The 21,928-nt window shown below is 44.7% G+C and overlaps 1 protein-coding gene across 2 annotated transcripts; it reads right to left on the reverse strand.

The window, feature by feature from the left end:
- Positions 1–783: 783 nt before the first annotated feature.
- Positions 784–21,616, reverse strand: LOC124005604. 2 transcript variants are annotated; one of them, XM_046315008.1, is made up of 8 exons: positions 21,467–21,616; positions 13,432–13,492; positions 12,784–12,822; positions 7,068–7,100; positions 6,269–6,361; positions 5,920–5,988; positions 5,528–5,570; positions 784–3,700 (listed from the first exon to the last, which is right to left on the reverse strand). In XM_046315008.1, the coding sequence occupies exons 2-8, from the start codon at positions 13,481–13,483 to the stop codon at positions 3,655–3,657; spliced, it is 375 nt and encodes a 124-aa protein (XP_046170964.1). In that variant the 5' UTR covers positions 13,484–13,492; positions 21,467–21,616; the 3' UTR covers positions 784–3,654. The 2 variants fall into 2 exon arrangements, with proteins under 2 accessions (XP_046170964.1, XP_046170966.1); XM_046315010.1 differs by lacking the exon at positions 21,467–21,616 and adding an exon at positions 18,804–18,887.
- Between the last annotated feature and the right edge of the window lie 312 nt (positions 21,617–21,928).

The raw sequence follows: 21,928 nt of genomic DNA on the forward strand, positions 1-21,928 counted from the left end.
CTTCCCTGTTCTACCTTTAAAGGGAAAATTGACTGAAAAACAATATATATATATTTTTTCATTATTGCACTGTTAATACAGTTCCAAAATGTTTTGCATGTCAGCAGTCAAGATATTGGACGTTCATGATTGTCCTTATAACAGAACAGAGAGGTGGAGAGAAAAAGAAAAAAAACTCCAGAATAAACTATGGAAAAATGAGTCACGCTGACAAGTGAAGAATAGGGACATTATTTTCCTGCTCCTCTTTGTTTAAATATTACTTCCATTACTGAATTCAACTTTGAAATGAAAATGAATTGCTAGTCTGGCTGAATAATGACAAGATGAGCCATGTTTGATATTAGGTTTGTTTCCACCTCTATCGAACAGCCTGCTCAACTCTAGCCAAGATGATTCTATGAAAACGATTTTAAAATCACTACCTCAGAAACGTCCGAGCCTCATACAAGCCAGTGAATAAAATGGCCCTGAAAAACAGTCCACTGTCTGTTAATCTTCAAAATACCCCTAAAACTATCAGGATGTAAAAATAAAACCTGTTCACTTCCCTTTCCTGTATTGTATAACTCACAAAGAAAACAGATGGTCAGTAGTTCCAGCATGTTCTTTACTCAGAAAACAGACTGACAAAATGTTTTAGTAGAAAGTTATTTTAAGCTTCTTAGTGGCTTTTCATTGTACAATTTACAATTTAAATGAGCAAAACTCTGTATTATGCCACATAGTGTCCCAGCTCTGTGTCCATATGGCATATTGTGAAGCATTCACGCCGAGACAAAGCATAGTAGAACACATTTAATGTTTAAAAAAATGTCATAATCCATAATATAGAAGAGCCATATACAGAACATGAGTAATGCTAGTCCAAATTGAATGATTGGAGAATGTGTGGGCTGTGGAAACCTACAGTACAAGTAGAACAGCAAGATGACACTTTTAGTGCAGGTCTAGTTATTCTAAAACACACTCAGATTCAGAGACATAGGAATGGATGAGACATAGAGTATTGTAGAAACACTTCGCTGCTGTACACTACAAACAGTTAATGATCCTGAGCAAACAGAATGTACAGGGTTTATCAGCATTGATTATGAGTACTCATGAGACGTGTGCTTAAAAATTAAGACTGAATTATCATTTGAATATTGACTTTTACAATAGGACATCTCATAAAAACACAATATAATAATACACAAAGCTAAAATATTTTTGTTGTTGTACGCATTTGCATTACGTATTGCTGTGCAGAGGACGCATCATCCAAGCTCATCAAACAGAATCTGCTGGTTGATACATTTTCCTATTTTCATCAAAAGACAGAATGCACAATCCTGAAACATTCGTGTAAAATTGACAAATATAAACCCTAACCAGATTCAGTTTTTATGGAGGGGGGGGTGGTGTAAGGACTTTTGTATAATAGGTAAGGGCTCTTGGAGAGCCATGTCTGACAGTGTCGGGGATTGGCTGAACTCAGTAACGCTTTCTCTTGACAATTTTTTAAAAGATTAGATGAAAAATGGGCCTTGAGAAACTTTTGCACAGCTGAAAAAGCCCATGGAGCTCTTGAAAATACATTTTATTTTTCCAATATTTGAACATTTCATACCCTTTTCAACGTAAGCCCTGGAGGAAATAAATAGGGGACAATCAGTTTTGATGCATTCACAATAGCAATGCAACAGACGAAGTGGCTTTGAAGGAGCATAATGCCATGGAGATGTGTGAGTGTAGCTGAATGAACAGGGCATTACACAGGTCAAACCAATTCTTTTAGAATTTTTGGACTTTGTTTAGTTCATGACTATTTCAACATGCTTGCTTGAATGGTTCTTAGATGTACTTTTTTCACAGACAAGAAAAACTGTTCTATGCAAACCTCATCTATAATGAGACTGGTCGCTGACTCGTAACCACCACGTCTACTTTGTAGGTGAAGGGAATTTCTAAGGGTATTTCTGAGTAGGGGAAAAAGGCTTTCTTGAATGTGACTGTGGTCAGTAAACAAACAGAAAGTGAAAGTTATTTTGTTCTTTTACCGTATGTTAAATGATACTCCTTTTGAAATGCTGTCGGAGCTAGACTACATCTCAGGCTTACTGGGCTAGTTGTGATGCTTCAATCAAACTCCACATACACAAACACCTGCAGAGTGCAGACACAAGCATACCACACTTTATGCGTTTAGAATCTGTTTACTAATTGAATTTCGTCAACTTAAACAGATTGGGACAATTCTGATTGAGTGAACCAGAGAACACAAAATGAGATGGAGGCACTAATAACACACAGGTGTTTCTGTACAGCCTGGAACCCAGCCAAGCCCATCCTCAGGTGTTTCTGTACAGCCTGGAACCCAGCCAAGCCCATCCTCAGGTGTTTCTGTACAGCCTGGAACCCAGCCAAGCCCATCCTCAGCTGATGACATCACAGCGGTAAGGTTGAGTGGAGAAAGACAGTGGGCACGCTATTTTGACAGACCCAGTGATTTCAACACTACTTGATCTTGGGTGTAATTCGCACACACTCACAACAACCCTTGTTCCCTCATGATAACGCAACAAATGAATAGCCCTGTCATGCCAAAGCACATCATGTCCACCTCCCCCTCTCCTCTGACCCCTGCCAAAAAACATCCTTTCTCTGTAATGCAGAGTAAGAAATAAGCCAGCCAGCACCTCGGCCCTAAAGCTTTTGATCACGGGGCACGATTGATTTCCATTTAAATGAAAAGAGAGCCAGGGAGCGATGGTGGAGTGGCCTTAAACTCAGTATGAATGAAACATGGGCATTGTGGGTATTTCCCCACTCACCCCCCAACCTCCCTACCCCTGCACTTTATTTTATCCTCTCAATTTCTCCCCACCATACCCCCGTCCCAGCACTATAAACCATTCAAATCAAACATACCTCAGCCATCCAAGAGCTATTTACAATCAGTGATGTGGTTGACGTTTTGAAAGGAAGCATTTCAAAAAGAAAAAGGGGGTGTTGAAAAGAAAACATCATCATTCACAAAGGTTGATTAATTCTCAGACCTCTGACTTTTTTCACCCATTTCTTTTTCTTTTTTCCCTTCATAGGTTGAGAAGACGGGAGAACAAGCTTTATCTTTCAACAGTACTGGCTGTTGTCACTAATAGGCCAAGGACAGTACATGTCACAGAGCTGAACGTGGAAATTTAGTGAGGACTGGGCTGGTTTAGGGTGGATTAAACTTGCTTTTCTCATTCAAAAAAGCCTGTTCTAAATGCACCAAATCAACTCTGAATACAGTTTAGTTTAGCGAAGGAGCGGAGAAACAATTGCAATTGCAAATTACTTCTAGCGGGACATTTGTTTTTCTTGTAAAATATGCCATTGGACAAAAGCAGCAACTGCAGAATGCCCTTTTAAATATACACACATACTTTGGGATATGTGGGACAGAAACAAACAAGAGACCAAATAAAGGAAACTAAGTTTCCTTTGGAGGGGACCCATAACACAGTAACAGATGGTCCCAGAGAGGAGAGCAGTAGGGGGTGGTTCAGAAAGAGCAGGCTGGGGTGGAAAGTGTACCCTTCCTGGTTCAAAGGGCAGTATTTTGTAGAGCTCGGTTCATTGGTCCTCCCCTGCAGGTGTCCAATGGGACTGGAGCTCTTCCTGTGGTTAGACCGTTCCTTTCATTCCCTGTTCTGTGGGAACTGAGTAGATCCTAAAGAAAGGACAGGAGAGAAGAGAAGAGAAGAGAAGAGAAGAGAAGAGAAGAGAAGAGAAGAGAAGAGAAGAGAAGAGAAGAGAAGAGAAGAGAAGAGAAGAGAAGAGAAGAGAAGAGAAGAGAAGAGAAGAGAAGAGAAGAGAAGAGAAGAGAAGAGGGGGAAATGTATTATACCAACCCAAAAAAACCCTGTGGGACTTTACACATCTGAAAAATTATAAATTCACTACTATAAAATATTAAAAACATTATACGTCAGTGATATTTATTTCCTTGTTAGAAGTTTACGGGGATATATAATTTTACAGAAACATTGGATGTCCAGACTACAGTATATAAACATTACACGTTTTCGAGAATTGCGGATTACAACTTTTGAGATCCTTCCCATAAAACAGCCTGTTCGAGTTTGCACATGAAAAGCAGGTAGCTACAATCCCTGTTTGTCGGAATCCAGGAAATGCATGTCGGTCTATAGCGCGCTGCAGGGGTTTGGCGTGCTACATGGCGACTGCATTACCTCCACACATCCCCTCCCCAGGTGGGACTTATGGCCTTGGCAAGCCTCCCTGTTGATCCAACAAGCCGAGGGTTGCTGTGTGAATAAGCCTCTTTTCAGCACACCTATCACTCAACACACAACACAGCCAGAGCTGACTGCAGCCATAGGAGCCCAGCATTAATCCTGCAGAGGAATTTAACCCCTTTCTCTTTCTAAGCCTGCATCATCAGATCTATAGCGCCGAGGTGGCTACGTGCTAGGTAAACTCTCTAACCTCTATCGTTGGCTAGGTCACATAGCAGCTAGCATGGGACAAATGAAACTGATTACTTTGCAGAACACCAGCCCACAGCCCACAACCCACAGCACTCAGCACAGTTACACAGCCCCAAAGACAGACCCAGAGAAAGAAAGAAAAAAAAGAGAAAGAGACTGGTAGAGCTCTCAGCTAGAACCCCCCCCCCCCCCTTTCTCCCTCAGAGGCCCCAGGAGAATGACTAACAGAATGACTATCTCTCACTGTCTGTTCAACTGGTTCAGGCTGTTCTCTGTGCTCTGATTGTTGTTGTCAGATAATGTCGTCATACCATAGAGACAGAGCTGGGGTATACTGCTCACTGTGCAATGTGCTTTATACTCTAGATTTCTATGGACATGTTATTCCTGCTCTGAGAGCATGCTGGGTTTTGCTCTGTAGGGGTCATGAAGGGCCGACCGCTCTCTCTGCATCATTGTTGACAGTTGACAGGGTGGGGCGAGGTAGAGCAGTGGAGTGGACTGGATGGCTTCAGGCTGTGCAGGTAATTGCAGCACAAGTCCAGACGGGCTCGATGGCTCAGCGGCTGGGTGGATCTGCCCCTCCTGATTGAGTTTCGCAACCTCAGCAAGAGTTTGTCTGGTTTTACATGATGCTGGTGGATGGACTGACTGTTACTCACTCGAACTGGTTCAGTCGCTCCCTTCCAGCCGGGCAGGCAGTCAGGTAGCGGGGGACTAATTGGAACATCTCTCTGAGAGACACTGTTTTCTATTATGTCTATTATCGCAAGGCCTGTTCCTCTTAGGGAAAGTAAACACTCCGAGGGGAATAACACGAAGAGACAAATGTACAGTTCAACGTGCTTTAAAAACTATAATTTAGCTACATTTCCATAACTGCTCAATGGAATCCCCCATGGACAAAAATTGCAGCCCTGATGGTTTTATCAGGATGATGGTGTCAGTGGAGGAATTGAGGGTGCGAGGTTACACTGAGATCTAATATGCACAGCTTATTGTAAGACTTTCAGTCAAACAGAGTGAATGGAGAAGTGTGGCCTTACCCTTGTGGTCGGTTGTGCATGCGGCGCCGGACCAGCACTATGGCTGAAACCAAACAGAAAAGGGAAAAGGTCACCGTTTTCTCCTTGCCGCTGGAGAATAGTTCACATTTGCTTAGTATTAGAGCTTACATGGCACCCTGGAACTGGTGTAAATCATGTCAAGTACCTGATTCAAGGGCCTAACAGCCAAAGGCCTGTAAACTCACTGACTTCAACAAACCACTTTTCTAAAGGTTGCTACATCTGATCCCTGATCAAACCATCAGTAATAATGTGCTAGACACAGGCCCTATAAAGTGTTGTGTTGTGAGGTGTGAAAAGAGGTCTGCCAGTCAGGTAGCGTGTATATCTGGTCTGATATTGTCTGTCTTGTCTTGACTTTTAATCCTTACCTACTATCACTGCGATTGACAGTGCCACCACACTCACGGCTACGATGATGACAATGGTAGTAAATCCATCTGAGAGCAGATAACACACGTCAAAATTAGTTGATGGTTGCAACACACTGAGTCAAAATGAACATGCAAACTTAATTAACAAAATTATTTTTGCATGACATGGATAACCAAGAAGTATGAATTTGCCTAAATATTTACTTATAAATTGATTTATAGCACATTTCAATTACAGTTCATCAAGTAAGAAGGTATCTATGGGCCTACTGATATGCAGAAATAAGGTTACTTAAATTCTACATAATGTAAAAGTAGAACAATTTGGAAACAAAGTTTTTCCTACCTTCCGCTACTTTTTCTCCTGTTGCCTTGTTTATGTCCACAGTATCATCAGTTTCAGGTTCAAGCGTGGAATATTGTCCGAGATTTGGACTCACTAGAACAGGCAACAACACCCCGAATTATTCTCCCACCTCCATATCCATTCAGAAGGATTTCACCGGTACAGACACATACAAACAAACATTCATTCATCTGCTCACTGACTTCATGGACTAATTCTATCACTGTCTGATCAACGTGGCAGAGGAGGAACAGAACTGGCAGATTTAACAGATCATCATTCTGATTGGATCGATTTCACTCCCAGCCAATCATTGCTCATTCAACATTCAACACTCTGATGAGGGGGAGGGGGAGGAAGGAGGGCTTCAGTAGTGCAGCTCCACTCCTGGCCTGGCTGAGAGGAGGTGTTTCTCCAGAAGATGTGGCCTGCCTGCCTGCCTGTGGGACAGCCTTCCCTGTCCTAAACACCACTATAATTATATCAAAGCAACATCATGGGGAAGATGAAGAGTGGCAGCGAGCGACGCAGAGAGAAAATGAGAACACCAATGTGGATTAGTGCCCTGACAGGGTGGAGGGGAGGGGGGGGGGATCTCTACTTGTCTGTCTAGTCTAACTTCTGCTTGATGGATACACGAGGGGAGGGGGGGGGGGGGTTCTCCCAACAGATAATTGATTCCATTCTGGGGTAATGATGAGGGGAACGGTGGTGTAACAGTGGTGTGCTCTCACTCTGCTGACTGGGCTGCTTGCCCTTCACATTTCTAACAGGGGCCGAGTTAAAGGGTTAAACTCACCGTTTTGCTTGAATAGATCTTCATCGTCTCCATCTGTGGGACATTCAGAACAGAGGAAGTGGGAAAAGCCCAATCAGCATAAATATAAAGTAGCTTGTATTACATTTAAAGATTAGCAGAAGTTATATCGCTGTGCTTCATTTGAGGGTTCACTCATGGAACATTATCGGATCTGTCATGTTTGTCATTTATTGTCATGTCTTGTCCCTGTGCTCCCCATGCTATTCGTTTCCCTCTGCTGGTCTTGTTTGGTTCTTTCCCTCCTTCTATCCCTCTCTCTCCCCCTCCCTCTCTCACTCTCTCGCTCTCTCTTCTCTCTGTCGTTCCGTTCCTGCTCCCAGCTGTTCCTATTCCCCTAATCATCATTTAGTCTTCCCGCACCTGTTCCCGATCCTTTCCCCTGATTAGAGTCCCTATTTATTCCTTTGTGATCCGTTCCTGTCCCGTCGGTTCCTTGTATTGTATTCACCATGCTGTGATTGCGTTTCGCCCTGTCCTGTCGTGTTTTTGCCGTGATTGTGTATCACCCTGTCCTGTCGTGTTTTGTGCCTTCATCAGATGCTGCGTGTGAGCAGGTGTCTCAGTCGACTACGGCCTGCGCCTACCCGGCGACCTGCAGTCTGTGGCCGCTTCTCCAGTTGTTTCCCCTCTACAAGTCTAGAGGATTTCTGTTATTCCGTTTTGGACTTTAATAAACTCTGTTTCTGTTAAGTCGCGTTTGGGTCCTCTTTCACCTGCATGACAGAAGGAACCGACCAAGGAATGGACCCAGCGACTTCAGACGCTCGTTACACTGCCGTCGAGATCCAAGGAGCCATGCTCGGCAGACACGAGCAGGAATTGTCTGCTGCTCGCCATGCCGTGGAAGACCTGGCTGCTCAGGTTTCCGACCTCTCTGGACAGTTCCAGAGTCTACGTCTCGTGCCACCTGTTACTTCCTGGCCTGCCGAGCCTCCAGAACCTAGGGTTAATAACCCACCTTGCTACTCCGGGCAGCCCACTGAGTGCCGCTCCTTTCTCACGCAGTGTGAGATTGTGTTCTCTCTCCAACCCAACACATACTCTAGAGAGAGAGCTCGGGTTGCTTACGTCATTTCGCTCCTTACTGGCCGGGCTCGAGAATGGGGCACAGCTATCTGGGAGGCAAGGGCTGATTGCTCTAACGATTTCCAGAACTTTAAAGAGGAGATGATTCGGGTTTTTGACCGTTCAGTTTTTGGTGGGGAGGCTTCTAGGGCCCTGGCTTCCTTATGCCAAGGTGAACGGTCCATAACGGATTATTCCATTGAGTTTCGCACTCTTGCTGCCTCTAGTGAGTGGAACGAGCCGGCGCTGCTCGCTCGTTTTCTGGAGGGACTCCACGCAGTGGTTAAGGATGAGATTCTCTCCCGGGAGGTTCCATCAGATGTGGATTCTTTGATTGCTCTCGCCATCCGCATAGAACGACGGGTAGATCTTCGTCACCGGGCTCGTGGAAGAGAGCTCGCATCAACGGTGTTTCCCTGCTCCGCATCGCAACCATCTCCCTCCTCTGGCTTTGAGACTGAGCCCATGCAGCTGGGAGGGATTCGCATCTCGAATAAGGAGAGGGAACGGAGGATCACCAACCGCCTGTGCCTCTATTGCGGAGTTGCTGGACATTTTGTTAATTCATGTCCAGTAAGAGGCCAGAGCCCATCAGTAAGCGGAGGGCTACTGGTGAGCGCTACTACTCAGGTCCCTTCATCTAGATCTTGTACTACTATGTCGGTCCATCTACGCTGGACCGGTTCGGGTGCTACATGCAGTGCTTTGATTGACTCTGGGGCTGAGGGTTGTTTCATGGACGAAGCATGGGTTCGGAAACATAACATTCCTTTCAGACCGTTAGACAGGCCTACGCCCATGTTTGCCTTAGATGGTAGTCATCTTCCCAGTATCAAATTTGAGACACTACCTTTAACTCTCACAGTATCTGGTAACCACAGTGAGACTATTTCTTTTTTGATTTTCCGTTCACCGTTTACACCTGTTGTTTTGGGTCATCCCTGGCTAGTATGTCATAATCCTTCTATTAATTGGTCTAGTAATTCTATCCTATCCTGGAACGTTTCTTGTCATGTGAAGTGTTTAATGTCTGCCATCCCTCCCGTTTCTTCTGTCCCTACTTCTCAGGAGGAACCTGGCGATTTGACAGGAGTGCCGGAGGAATATCATGATCTGCGCACGGTCTTCAGTCGGTCCCGAGCCAACTCCCTTCCTCCTCACCGGTCGTATGATTGTAGTATTGATCTCCTTCCGGGGACCACTCCTCCTCGAGGTAGACTATACTCTCTGTCGGCTCCCGAACGTAAGGCTCTCGAGGATTATTTGTCTGTGTCTCTTGACGCCGGTACCATAGTGCCTTCTTCTTCTCCGGCCGGGGCGGGGTTCTTTTTGTTAAAAAGAAGGACGGTACTCTGCGCCCCTGCGTGGATTATCGAGGGCTGAATGACATAACGGTTAAGAATCGTTATCCGCTTCCCCTTATGTCATCAGCCTTCGAGATTCTGCAGGGAGCCAGGTGCTTTACTAAGTTGGACCTTCGTAACGCTTACCATCTCGTGCGCATCAGAGAGGGGGACGAGTGGAAAACGGCGTTTAACACTCCGTTAGGGCATTTTGAGTACCGGGTTCTGCCGTTCGGTCTCGCCAATGCGCCAGCTGTTTTTCAGGCATTAGTTAATGATGTTCTGAGAGACATGCTGAACATTTTTGTTTTTGTCTATCTTGACGATATCCTGATTTTTTCTCCGTCACTCGAGATTCATGTTCAGCACGTTCGACGTGTTCTACAGCGCCTTTTAGAGAATTGTCTCTACGTAAAGGCTGAGAAGTGCTCTTTTCATGTCTCCTCCGTTACTTTTCTCGGTTCCGTTATTTCCGCTGAAGGCATTCAGATGGATTCCGCTAAGGTCCAAGCTGTCAGTGATTGGCCCGTTCCAAGGTCACGTGTCGAGTTGCAGCGCTTTTTTAGGTTTCGCTAATTTCTATCGGCGTTTCATTCGTAATTTCGGTCAAGTTGCTGCCCCTCTCACAGCTCTTACTTCTGTCAAGACGTGTTTTAAGTGGTCCGGTTCCGCCCAGGGAGCTTTTGATCTTCTAAAAGAACGCTTTACGTCCGCTCCTATCCTCGTTACTCCTGACGTCACTAGACAATTCATTGTCGAGGTTGACGCTTCAGAGGTAGGCGTGGGAGCCATCCTATCCCAGCGCTTCCAGTCTGACGATAAGGTTCATCCTTGCGCTTATTTTTCTCATCGCCTGTCGCCATCTGAGCGCAACTATGATGTGGGTAACCGTGAACTGCTCGCCATCCGCTTAGCCCTAGGCGAATGGCGACAGTGGTTGGAGGGGGCGACCGTTCCTTTTGTCGTTTGGACAGACCATAAGAACCTTGAGTACATCCGTTCTGCCAAACGACTTAATGCCCGTCAAGCTCGTTGGGCGTTGTTTTTCGCTCGTTTCGAGTTTGTGATTTCTTACCGTCCGGGTAGCAAGAACACCAAGCCTGATGCCTTATCCCGTCTGTTTAGTTCTTCTGTGGCTTCTACTGATCCCGAGGGGATTCTTCCTTATGGGCGTGTTGTCGGGTTAACAGTCTGGGGAATTGAAAGACAGGTTAAGCAAGCACTCACGCACACTGCGCCGCGCGCTTGTCCTAGTAACCTCCTTTTCGTTCCTGTTTCCACTCGTCTGGCTGTTCTTCAGTGGGCTCACTCTGCCAAGTTAGCGGGTCATCCCGGTGTTCGAGGCACTCTTGCGTCTATTCGCCAGCGCTTTTGGTGGCCGACTCAGGAGCGTGACACGCGCCGTTTCGTGGCTGCTTGTTCGGACTGCGCGCAGACTAAGTCGGGTAACTCTCCTCCTGCCGGTCGTCTCAGACCGCTCCCCATTCCTTCTCGACCATGGTCTCACATTGCCTTAGACTTCATTACCGGTCTGCCTTTGTCTGCGGGGAAGACTGTGATTCTGACGGTTGTCGATAGGTTCTCTAAGGCGGCACATTTCATTCCCCTCGCTAAACTTCCTTCCGCTAAGGAGACGGCACAAATCATTATTGAGAATGTATTCAGAATTCATGGCCTCCCGTTAGACGCCGTTTCAGACAGAGGTCCGCAATTCACGTCACAGTTTTGGAGGGAGTTCTGTCGTTTGATTGGTGCGTCCGTCAGTCTCTCTTCCGGGTTTCATCCCCAGTCTAACGGTCAAGCAGAGAGGGCCAATCAGACGATTGGTCGCATACTACGCAGCCTTTCTTTCAGAAACCCTGCGTCTTGGGCAGAACAGCTCCCCTGGGCAGAATACGCTCACAATTCGCTTCCTTCGTCTGCTACCGGGTTATCTCCGTTTCAGAGTAGTCTGGGTTACCAGCCTCCTCTGTTCTCATCCCAGCTTGCCGAGTCCAGCGTTCCCTCCGCTCAAGCGTTTGTCCAACGTTGTGAGCGCACCTGGAGGAGGGTGAGGTCTGCACTTTGCCGTTACAGGGCACAGACGGTGAGAGCCGCCAATAAACGCAGGATTAGGAGTCCAAGGTATTGTTGCGGCCAGAGAGTGTGGCTTTCCACTCGCAACCTTCCTCTTACGACAGCTTCTCGTAAGTTGACTCCGCGGTTCATTGGTCCGTTCCGTGTCTCCCAGGTCGTCAATCCTGTCGCTGTGCGACTGCTTCTTCCGCGACATCTTCGTCGCGTCCATCCTGTCTTCCATGTCTCCTGTGTTAAGCCCTTTCTTCGCACCCCCGTTCGTCTTCCCTCCCCCCTCCCGTCCTTGTCGAGAGCGCACCTATTTACAAGGTACATAAGATTATGGACATGCGTTCTCGGGGACGGGGTCACCAATACCTAGTGGATTGGGAGGGTTACGGTCCTGAGGAGAGGAGTTGGGTTCCGTCTCGGGACGTGCTGGACCGTTCGCTCATCGATGATTTCCTCCGTTGCCGCCAGGATTCCTCCTCGAGTGCGCCAGGAGGCGCTCGGTGAGTGGGGGGTACTGTCATGTTTGTCATTTATTGTCATGTCTTGTCCCTGTGCTCCCCATGCTATTCGTTTCCCTCTGCTGGTCTTGTTTGGTTCTTTCCCTCCTTCTATCCCTCTCTCTCCCCCTCCCTCTCTCACTCTCTCGCTCTCTCTTCTCTCTGTCGTTCCGTTCCTGCTCCCAGCTGTTCCTATTCCCCTAATCATCATTTAGTCTTCCCGCACCTGTTCCCGATCCTTTCCCCTGATTAGAGTCCCTATTTATTCCTTTGTGATCCGTTCCTGTCCCGTCGGTTCCTTGTATTGTATTCACCATGCTGTGATTGCGTTTCGCCCTGTCCTGTCGTGTTTTTGCCGTGATTGTGTATCACCCTGTCCTGTCGTGTTTTGTGCCTTCATCAGATGCTGCGTGTGAGCAGGTGTCTCAGTCGACTACGGCCTGCGCCTACCCGAAGCGACCTGCAGTCTGTGGCCGCTTCTCCAGTTGTTTCCCCTCTACAAGTCTAGAGGATTTCTGTTATTCCGTTTTGGACTTTAATAAACTCTGTTTCTGTTAAGTCGCGTTTGGGTCCTCTTTCACCTGCATGACAGGATCATCACGGTACTCCTAAACATAATCATCACTTTTATAACATTATAAAAAACACTTTTCATATACTCCTGATTTCATGCTACTTGTGATTTTGTCCTCTTTGTTTTCCAGATGAAGATGTATTCCATACCTGCTACGTCTGCTGAGCCTTCACTCTCCTCTGAGGAAGCTGTATGGGAATAGAGATCGGGAGGATGGGACCAGATTAACTCACAGCAACATCTTACTGTGCATCACGAAGGTCATTCGTTACATCTCTGCGCGGTACTGGAGCATAGCTACTCTCCTATGAACTACTGCTGTGGGTAAATACAGAATGATTGAGGTGCCATCCATTCAATGGTATACTCACTCATGAACTCTATACGTCTGTGGCTAGAGCATTTAGCTCGTGGTAAAGGTATCCATCTTAATATGACCAGTTTCAGAGTTTTGTGGGAATAACTAACTATACCTTCAGATAGATGGTAAAACACTACTGTAGCATACACAGGTTCATATCTTCTTTATGTTGAACTGGGGTTGATGTAATATGTATGTATTCTTTCTTCAAAATATACTTAAGTATCAGCCTAGGTTCTTCTGAGGAGTTTTACACTTAATATTCTGCTATCTCTGGAAGCTATAGGACTCAGAGAGAGACATTGTATATTTCTCGTGTGGAACACATACAGGGCATAAAAACAAATTAAAGCTGATCTGTGTGATTAGATCTTTATCGGTGTCTCAGTGTCTTCTGCCAGAGTGTTGTGGGAAGGTGAGAGCATGCGGTACGTACCAGCAGCTCCTCGCAGAGTCACCATCAGACACAGAAACAGCAATCGCAACATCTTCCAATGCTGGAGGGGAGAGAAGAGAGGAAACCAAGTTATAAATACCGGTCATTACTATTCTGCTATTGATGTGTGTAAAAAATTAAGATCTTCCCATTTGAAAAAGCGAAAGGGAGATGGCGTGAAAGAGTCATCTATAGTCTGTTGTTAAGGCTGTCTGTAGTTGACTCAAACGAGGTTTACCTCAGAACCACAGGTAGTCAATGAAAAATGACAGGTATTGGGAACACTATCTTCTGCAATAACGACACGGACTACCATGATGACACAACTTCATCCAGGTGGCACAAGCACTGCCCTGATGTTAGAGGACGATGGATATCTTGTCTCAGGGATGGATATAAACTGTTTCACAGTGCTCAGCAGAAACCATGTCCCTCTCTGAACACTCAGTCACAGCCAGCTGGCATCAATACTTTCCCCTCCCACCTGGGTAATGGTGTGGGACTGTGTGGGACCTTGCGTGACTCGGTGTACTTTTACATTTTGTATTGTGTATTGTGTGTACTGTGTGTGTAACGGTTCGAATGGTGTGTAAGGCCACAGTGCTCTGTTCTAACCAGCCATTTTAAATCATTAGGATTGGTAAAGGTAATTCTTCTATGTCGTGTCAGCCATTAAACTCTGTCACCCTCTGTTTAGACACTGAAAAGTTATTTGTAACTAAACAAATATTTAAGTCTCTGTCAGGTCCACTTTGGAAGATGGCCCAACAGTCACATTCGTTTTGTCTGGCTGCGAGTGGGAGTTTTTTTCCTGCTGCCTTCTTGAGAAACCTCACACTACTTCCTGGTGGCAGTGGGCCCAGAACAGAGTCTGTTCTCTCCCTCTTTTCGCTGATCTCTCCAACACACAGATGTGGAACACAGCTGTTCCTAGCTAAACAAAGCCTCGGCAACCAGCTGGCCAGCCGCAGTACAATTGGCTGTATTTTTAAAACGGGCCCAGGCTTGGGAATGACCTCTTCCCTTGTCGATGTCCGACTGGGCGGATGATGCCTTGGTGCTCAAACATAACACGGCTCCCTGGCACGGGCCCAGAAGCATCTGCTCTACCAGGGAACCAGGGGTAGATTGGAGGGAGAATTCCCCGTTAGGGAACTGGAGCAAATGCTGCTGCTACTGCCCTCCCCCCTCATTGTCAGCGATGCCCATTGTGTACAGGGATCCTGCTTCCTCTAGCTAATGACTACACCACTATGTGAGGGCTCTGGGAAGTGAACGGAGGTAGACTGCATTGTTGGGCCATTGGACAGGCTGAGAGGCTGCCTGGGGAGTTTCCACTAACCTCCTACCCCCTATCCTCACTGCCCTCTACCCCCAATAATATGTTACGGAAGTCCAGTTGCACTTCCAGTTGGGACAGTGTTGCCGTACATTTGTTTACCATGGCAGTGCGAAGACATCAAGAGTCAAGGCAACAGGTATAAATGAGATTGTGTCTCATAGACTCCCGAACCATAATGGTGAGGGGAAGTCAGTAAAAAGAAATAGGGAGAGGGGGACTATAGTGGTGGCGGGGGAGGGAGTGGAGAGTAACTGAGTCTCCTCCATCTCAGGTCACTGGTTCAGCAGGGGATTTGATGCTTGAGAAAGGCCTGAGGATTGGGAGTCTATGGGCTATAATCTCATTTGTACGTGTTGCCTTGGCTCCAGATGTCTTCACACTGCCATGGTAAACAAATCACCATCCTGGAGGGCCGCAGAGGGAGACGGGGAGAGATGCGTGGACTGTGCTTCTAAAATACCAGGCTTGAATAAGCAGGTCATGGAGGGAGACATATGTTAGTTTAAGGTGTTAATCAGATGACAGGAGAGAGACTGATTTCAGAGGGAGACCAGTGTGCTGCAGTGTACTGTGCTCTGCTCAGGCCTCACAGAGAGCTGCAGTAAATCTCTCAACAACCTAAGCAGCAGCCCCAAATAAAATCCCCCTCTGTATCCAATCTAGTTTAGTCAGAGATGCTTTGGGTGAAATAAGAAGATGATCCAATTTGGAAACATTTATCAACACAGTCCATTGCCTCAGAATCAAAACACCTCACACAGATGATTTCATTTCTCTAAATTGGGTAATATATTCTTGTATATTTGAATGGCGACTGAATTTGCATTGATATCCATGCAGGATTTTACTAGGCCCCAATTTGCATCTTATCATAAGCAGTGGCCTCCCAATAAAGGAGAGAGAAGAGGCCTGCCCATAAGCCACAGAGCTACAAAGATCATAGACTATCATAAATCTATGCATCCTAAACGCAACACTAAGCGGAAGCTGCTTCTGCAACCTACACGTAGTGTACAGAACATTAGGAACACCTTCCTGATATTGACTTGCACCCCCTTTTCCCCTCAGAACAGTCTCAATTCATTGGGGCATGGATTCTACAAGGTGTCAAAAGCATTCCACAGGGATGTTGGCCCATGTGGACTCCAATGCTTCCCTTTGGGTGGTGGCCCATTCTTGATACACACAGGAAACTGTTGAGCATGAAGAACCCAGCAACACTGCAGTTCCTGACACTCAAACCGGTGCACCTGGCACCTACCACCATACCCATTCAAAAGCACTTCAAATCTTTTGTCTTTTGCCCATTCACCCTCTGAATGGCACACATACACAATCTGTCTCAATTGTCTCAAAGCTTAAAGATCCTTATGTAACCTGTCTCCTCCCCTTCATTTATATGGATTGATATCGATTTAACAAGGTACATCAATAAGGGATCATAGCTTTCCTCTGGATTCATCTGGTCAGTCTGTCATGTAAACTGTCTTTGTTTTTCTGCCATTTGTTTCCCTCATGTTTTTTTTCACAGCACACACACACACGTTGAGCAGAGCAGCATACCTCACTGGCTAAGCTCGTCCCAGAGAACATCTTGATCTTATTTACAGGGTTTAATTCTGAATGATAACCCCCCCCCCGTCATTACTGACGTGAGTGAAAAAAACACTGATGTGGCAAGATAGTGGAGAAATGAGGGGAGAGCCACAAACAGAGCCACAAACAGCAATTATGGAGCAGGTAAATACGCACATACACACAAACAATACAGTCAGAGCACATGACCTGCTATTGAGAGCATGCACACAGGTTGCCATGAAGCAAGTCAGCATCAGGCAGCATAAAAGTGTGGCATTGGTCTGGCTGTGTGTGTGAACCAAATTAAGAAATGGGCCGTCTCAGCATGAAACCCAAAGGGGCAAAGTACACAGAAAGGATTTGACAATCCTTTCGCAGACATGCCATCATCATCACAGAACCAAATGGACCATTTTTTAACATGGCCCCAGATTCTGCTATCTGTCTGCCTGAGTGTCTGTCTGAGCATCTGTATGTCTGTCTATCTGACCAACAAAAGGATCGAAAGACAACAGAGACCGTCACAAGACTAAGGAAGTGATTCTAACATGATGATGACCACTGTGCTGACTGCCACTACCACCATTACTGAAGTACAGTACATTGTACATGTGATGTGGTTGGCCTATGGCACGCTGACTTGCATAACAATGTTATACAGGATTATACTGTGTCTCTTTTAGGGAAACTTTAATGCTGTTCAATTAGACAAAACATCTCTAAGAGCCATCTGATGGAGAGATGCCACTGCTGTTCTTTGTTTTGTTAATGCAACAGCACTATCACCATGACGAGACTAATCCCTACACCTAGACCAGACCAGTGTTTTCCCTACACCTGTAAAGGTGTGGCGGGCTCCTCAACCTAGCTCTGATTCCTAAGAGAAGAAGTCTTCAAGTGATTTCAATTGAAACTTTTAGAAGCCCTGTATATTGATGTATGGGCCTTTGCATCCTGCCTGGAAAATAATCTAGTCTGACACTGACATAGACAGTGAGCTTGAAATGAGGTTTCAAGTCCACTGAAGCATTTCAGTATTCCATGCTCATCCGAGCCTCTTTATAATCTAGACCTTCATAGCTGGGTCTCACATGCCTCTCAGAAATACAGTCGATTCAACAAATGTTCAAAATCCCCTGCCTTGGCTGCTCTGTGTACCGACTTCTCCCACCGAGTTTAAACCATTTGATGTCAATGTGGGCTCCCACCACTCTTTGGGAGGAAACTTGAGTTAGTATAGTAGAACTAAAGGTCTCTAAAAACGGAATTGTTTGATCTGAGAAAAAATTCAGGTAAGGCTGACACACACATGCAAACAGAAAAACACATTGTAGACACACAGGCACAACATACACAAGCGTGTACAAGACAGGAAGTGAGAGAATTACTGCCTTGTCTGTGTTTCATGCTAAATCATGAAGCCTGACTGTGTGATCGCTCCTTATCTGTCTGAAGCAACAGCCCTTTTCAACACAACCGGTTAAATGCAAAAGTGCAGACCATAAACCTGCTTCCTTATGGGTCTTTACATTTGAATTGCAAATCTAGCTTACTGTAACTATTTAGAGTGCATCATATAAAGGGCAGTGAGGCAGGTAGCAGCCTATAGGTCCAATGTTAATGACTGCTAATAAACAAACAAAAACACTAGTATCACCTCAACTATGTGGTTGAGAATAAATACCCCAAAACTGAAGAATTGTTTCAGAGTTTCAATCCAGCCACTATTTGAATGAGAGAACTCCCTGTGATTCATTATCATTACACAGTTAAGACAGCTTACAAACATAACGTTTAGGTTCAGTAGCCTGCCTGGTGGTTGGAAAAAATATTTCCAATCTTAGTCAGAAGTTGGCTGAGAAGATAGTTATAAAGGCAAAGTCGTTCTGCTTTGGCAGCAATGCAGAATAAAAGACAATACACTGCAGTGCACAGACAGGGTGAGTGGTTTCTGTTCCAACTGAGAGTAATATTGGCAAGACAACAAAACACATATCAATAAGCCAATTTAGCCTGGCTAGAAATCCATAATACCCTTTTCTTCAACTTTTGCCAATGTTTTTGCTCTCATATGAAAATGATCCTAAAAGATGCAAAAAGATGTTCACCTTGTTCAGGTAACCAACACATTACAGAATCTGTGCCAAGGTTTCCTGGTCGCCTATGTAGGCAAGACTGAGGCTACTGTAGACTAATTGATCATGTTTGTATTAATATATCATCCCCAGACAACCAACAACAGAACACGAGCTGCCATTTACTCAACTTGTGTCGAGGCATTGCAAGACCATTTAAACTATATATTTCAATAACACAAAAAGGTTTTAAATAAAGCATTTTTATTTAGTTTACATTCCATACTCTCTTCTATAATATCATAGTCTATAAATGATAGGGTTGTCTTAATATTATAGATTTGGGTCTGTCTGCCACCCACTCAAAAGGTACTCACCTACACTGACTTTCTGCACCGTGCGACTGGCTGTGTTTCACAATAGGCTATTATGAGACTAAAATGAACCTGCAAGATGTTCATGTGCCGGTGTTAGGAAGCACTGTGATGCAGCAAGGGGCGAGTTCAGGGGAACTTGTTCGAAGCAAAACGGGAATTCATTGGCAGTGTATCACATCGCTAAGTAGAAAGAGATACCCTAAATACACTGTTGACATGTTTGTGCGGATGTTTTGCAGGGAAGATATGAGAAATTCCCTTGTGTTACAGTACTCCTAGGCCTATACAATAAACAGACACATATGCAGTGGGCAGTTGTCTGAAAGTTTGAATTTTCCATTGCAATGTTCTGAAATGAAAGCTCTATCATTTAGTTGTAAAATTGAAGTCAATTTGACAGCCCTTCTTCGACGGAGAGAGGTATTACAGTGTGACACGTGGTCATGTTGTTCCCTCCATGAGCTCACACTCATCTGTCAAACTGAGCAAATTAGGACCAGCTGTCAACACCGCTGGTGTTCGAGAGAATCAAATCCGTGATACATTGTGGGCAAAGTGTCACTGTCTGACTGATCTATAAATAATAATGAATAGTTATTTATAATGCAAGGTGATTTGTAGATCCAACTGCAATTCAGTCCATGGCTGCAAACCATCACAGGCAAACCATTTTTTTTCTTCACTAATTGGTATATTGAAAGTTAAAAGATCTGATGTGATTGGTCAAAATACAAATTAGTCGAATAACTATCAGAATTGGGCTACCTGTGCAAATGCTTCAATTTTCATTAATGATGCTCATGAGTTTGATTTTGGGGTTAGCAATGTATTTCTTCAACGAAAAAAATACGACAATTTAAATTTAATTTTATCCAACAACTGTTTTTGTTCCCAACAATTAAGTTTAATTGCTGTCCCAGGTATAAGTACTACATTCTTATTATGGTTTAGCAAGCCTTTGCCTGTTGTAAATTTCCATATAGTGTGTGTGACTTCTGTGTGCAAGGTCATTGGAAAATTCTTGAAATAGATTGATGGAGCCCTTCAGGGTATTTCTGTGTTCCCTCGTGGGCCGGCCCTTCACATAAGTGACATAGGCGGTCGCCTAGGGCCCCGGCTAAGTTACAACTTACTGTTGAATACACAAGGTGCAATTTCAAATTTTATTGAGCATCAGTAGTTTACCTCTTTTTAATCAGTCATTGAATTAGCTCACGTCAGCAATTATTTGTAATAAAAAAATATATGTAGATTGGTAAGTTAGTTTACCCAGCTATCTAAAACTTGTAATAATAATGGCTGAATTACCGACTGGGCACGCCAAGAGAGCGGCCACTCAAATGTTTTACCCCTGAGGTGGAGGCCCTGAAAAGGGTAAGGCTGGCCCTGGTTCCCTCATGCTGACTTTGCTTGTTACAAGATGTGCCATCCCATGTCATTCCCATCATTGTGACTCAAGTGAAAGATCCCCCTGTTTGTTTGATTATGCAAGACAAAGGTTGTAGGTCTTGGCCCAAGCCTTGGATTGATATGCAGGCCAATTAGGCCAATACTGAGTTGTAAGCCTTCTCTTAATAAGTTATACCATAGCTATTTGAGATGTATTATTAGATGGGGCCCCTATGGTACAAGACTAACAATTATTTGATTATTTAATAAAAAGTCCCTATATCTATATACCTTATTTAAAAGGTATCACCTGAATGGATTTAAAATCGGCCTGCACAGAATCGAGTAAGGGCAGGTATGTGTGGTGTGAATCATCGCTCAGGGTAGACCATTTACATGACATATCTTGTGAAATATGTCATGTAATCCACACATGCAACATACTGCTATGTTGCCTCTCCCTTAAGCCACTCAAAATTCAACAGTTGAGTAACTATTTGTATAGTTTTGTGTTATTAGTGGGGTGGGGCTACCTGTGTGTGTTCTTGATATAATGAAGACATTGACCTCCCTGGATATCGTGCAAGCCTGCCATGGTTAGTGGATAGTCTATCCCTTAGCATCGTGCCATTTAATGTCATGGTAATGCTGGGGGCACTTTCGTAGACTCCTAATTAGGCCCCTCTCTCCCATTGTTAGTCAGGTGGTCATGTGTCCTCCAATGGAAGCTTTCAACCATCTGACAAGCAGTGCCAGATTAGTGCATTATCTGGCAGCTTACAATGGCTTTTGACATGCAGAATGTAAAGTGTTGAAGCTACAGTTTAGACAGTCACCTCTCTTTCCTCTCTGTCTTATTCACATGAGTCTTGATAAAAACTATGTAGGATTGTTGACAGCACAGTAACTGAGGTTTGGGTTTAAATTGAACATATTGTTAACAGAGCACCTTTGTCTGCAGGCTATGCTTTAGGAAATGTCCATATTAAAACAAAGCTTTTCTGTAGTGGCTATCCCTCTGTAAGCATTATACTGTAACCCCCTTGTTGACTGTCAGTCATCAACTAGTCTAGCTCCGGACCTGTGTATTATAGAGTTTTGTTTAACTGCTCGTGCAAAAAATACTAAAGCCGTTTCATCACAGTCCCAACTCCTAAATTATACAAGACGGTGTTGAAATTGGATAGTTTTAATGTAATTTTAGCCTTACATCTGACATCTTTTAATCAAGGCTCTTGCTATATTCTAAGTTTATACTGGAAAGCATCACTCACCTCAAGTTGTGTTGACACTTCTAGCTGTGCTGAGTTGATTCTAGACCACTGCTATGTTTTGTTCCACTGTTGTTGTGATCCCTGGCAACATGGGAGCTTCCTGAGAATGTGCACATCAGACAGAGGTCAGGAACTAGGGATCTGTGCTCTGAATTCTCTCATTGGCTGCTGAGCCAGGTGCAATTGGACACCTGCCCTGATAGTGCTATCTGTTTTCCAGTACTTGCACACTGCTCAGTGCTCTTAGCTTGGTGTGAAACATATACAGTAGGTTTTACTTACAGGTGATCAGTGTGAGCTGTGAAAGTAATCACTTTTCTGCAAAATGCAACGTTCCAACAATTAGTTTCATAAAATGTTAATTTGCTTTCCTCGACTAGTGTTTGTACAATTTATAGCTTTTTCAGATTGAAGACATCTCATTAGCCCCATTTTAGTTTTAACATGGGAATGTCCTATAGC

The sequence above is a fragment of the Oncorhynchus gorbuscha genome, linkage group LG19 (assembly GCF_021184085.1).
Source record: "Oncorhynchus gorbuscha isolate QuinsamMale2020 ecotype Even-year linkage group LG19, OgorEven_v1.0, whole genome shotgun sequence".
In the NCBI taxonomy this organism is placed as follows: domain Eukaryota; kingdom Metazoa; phylum Chordata; class Actinopteri; order Salmoniformes; family Salmonidae; genus Oncorhynchus; species Oncorhynchus gorbuscha.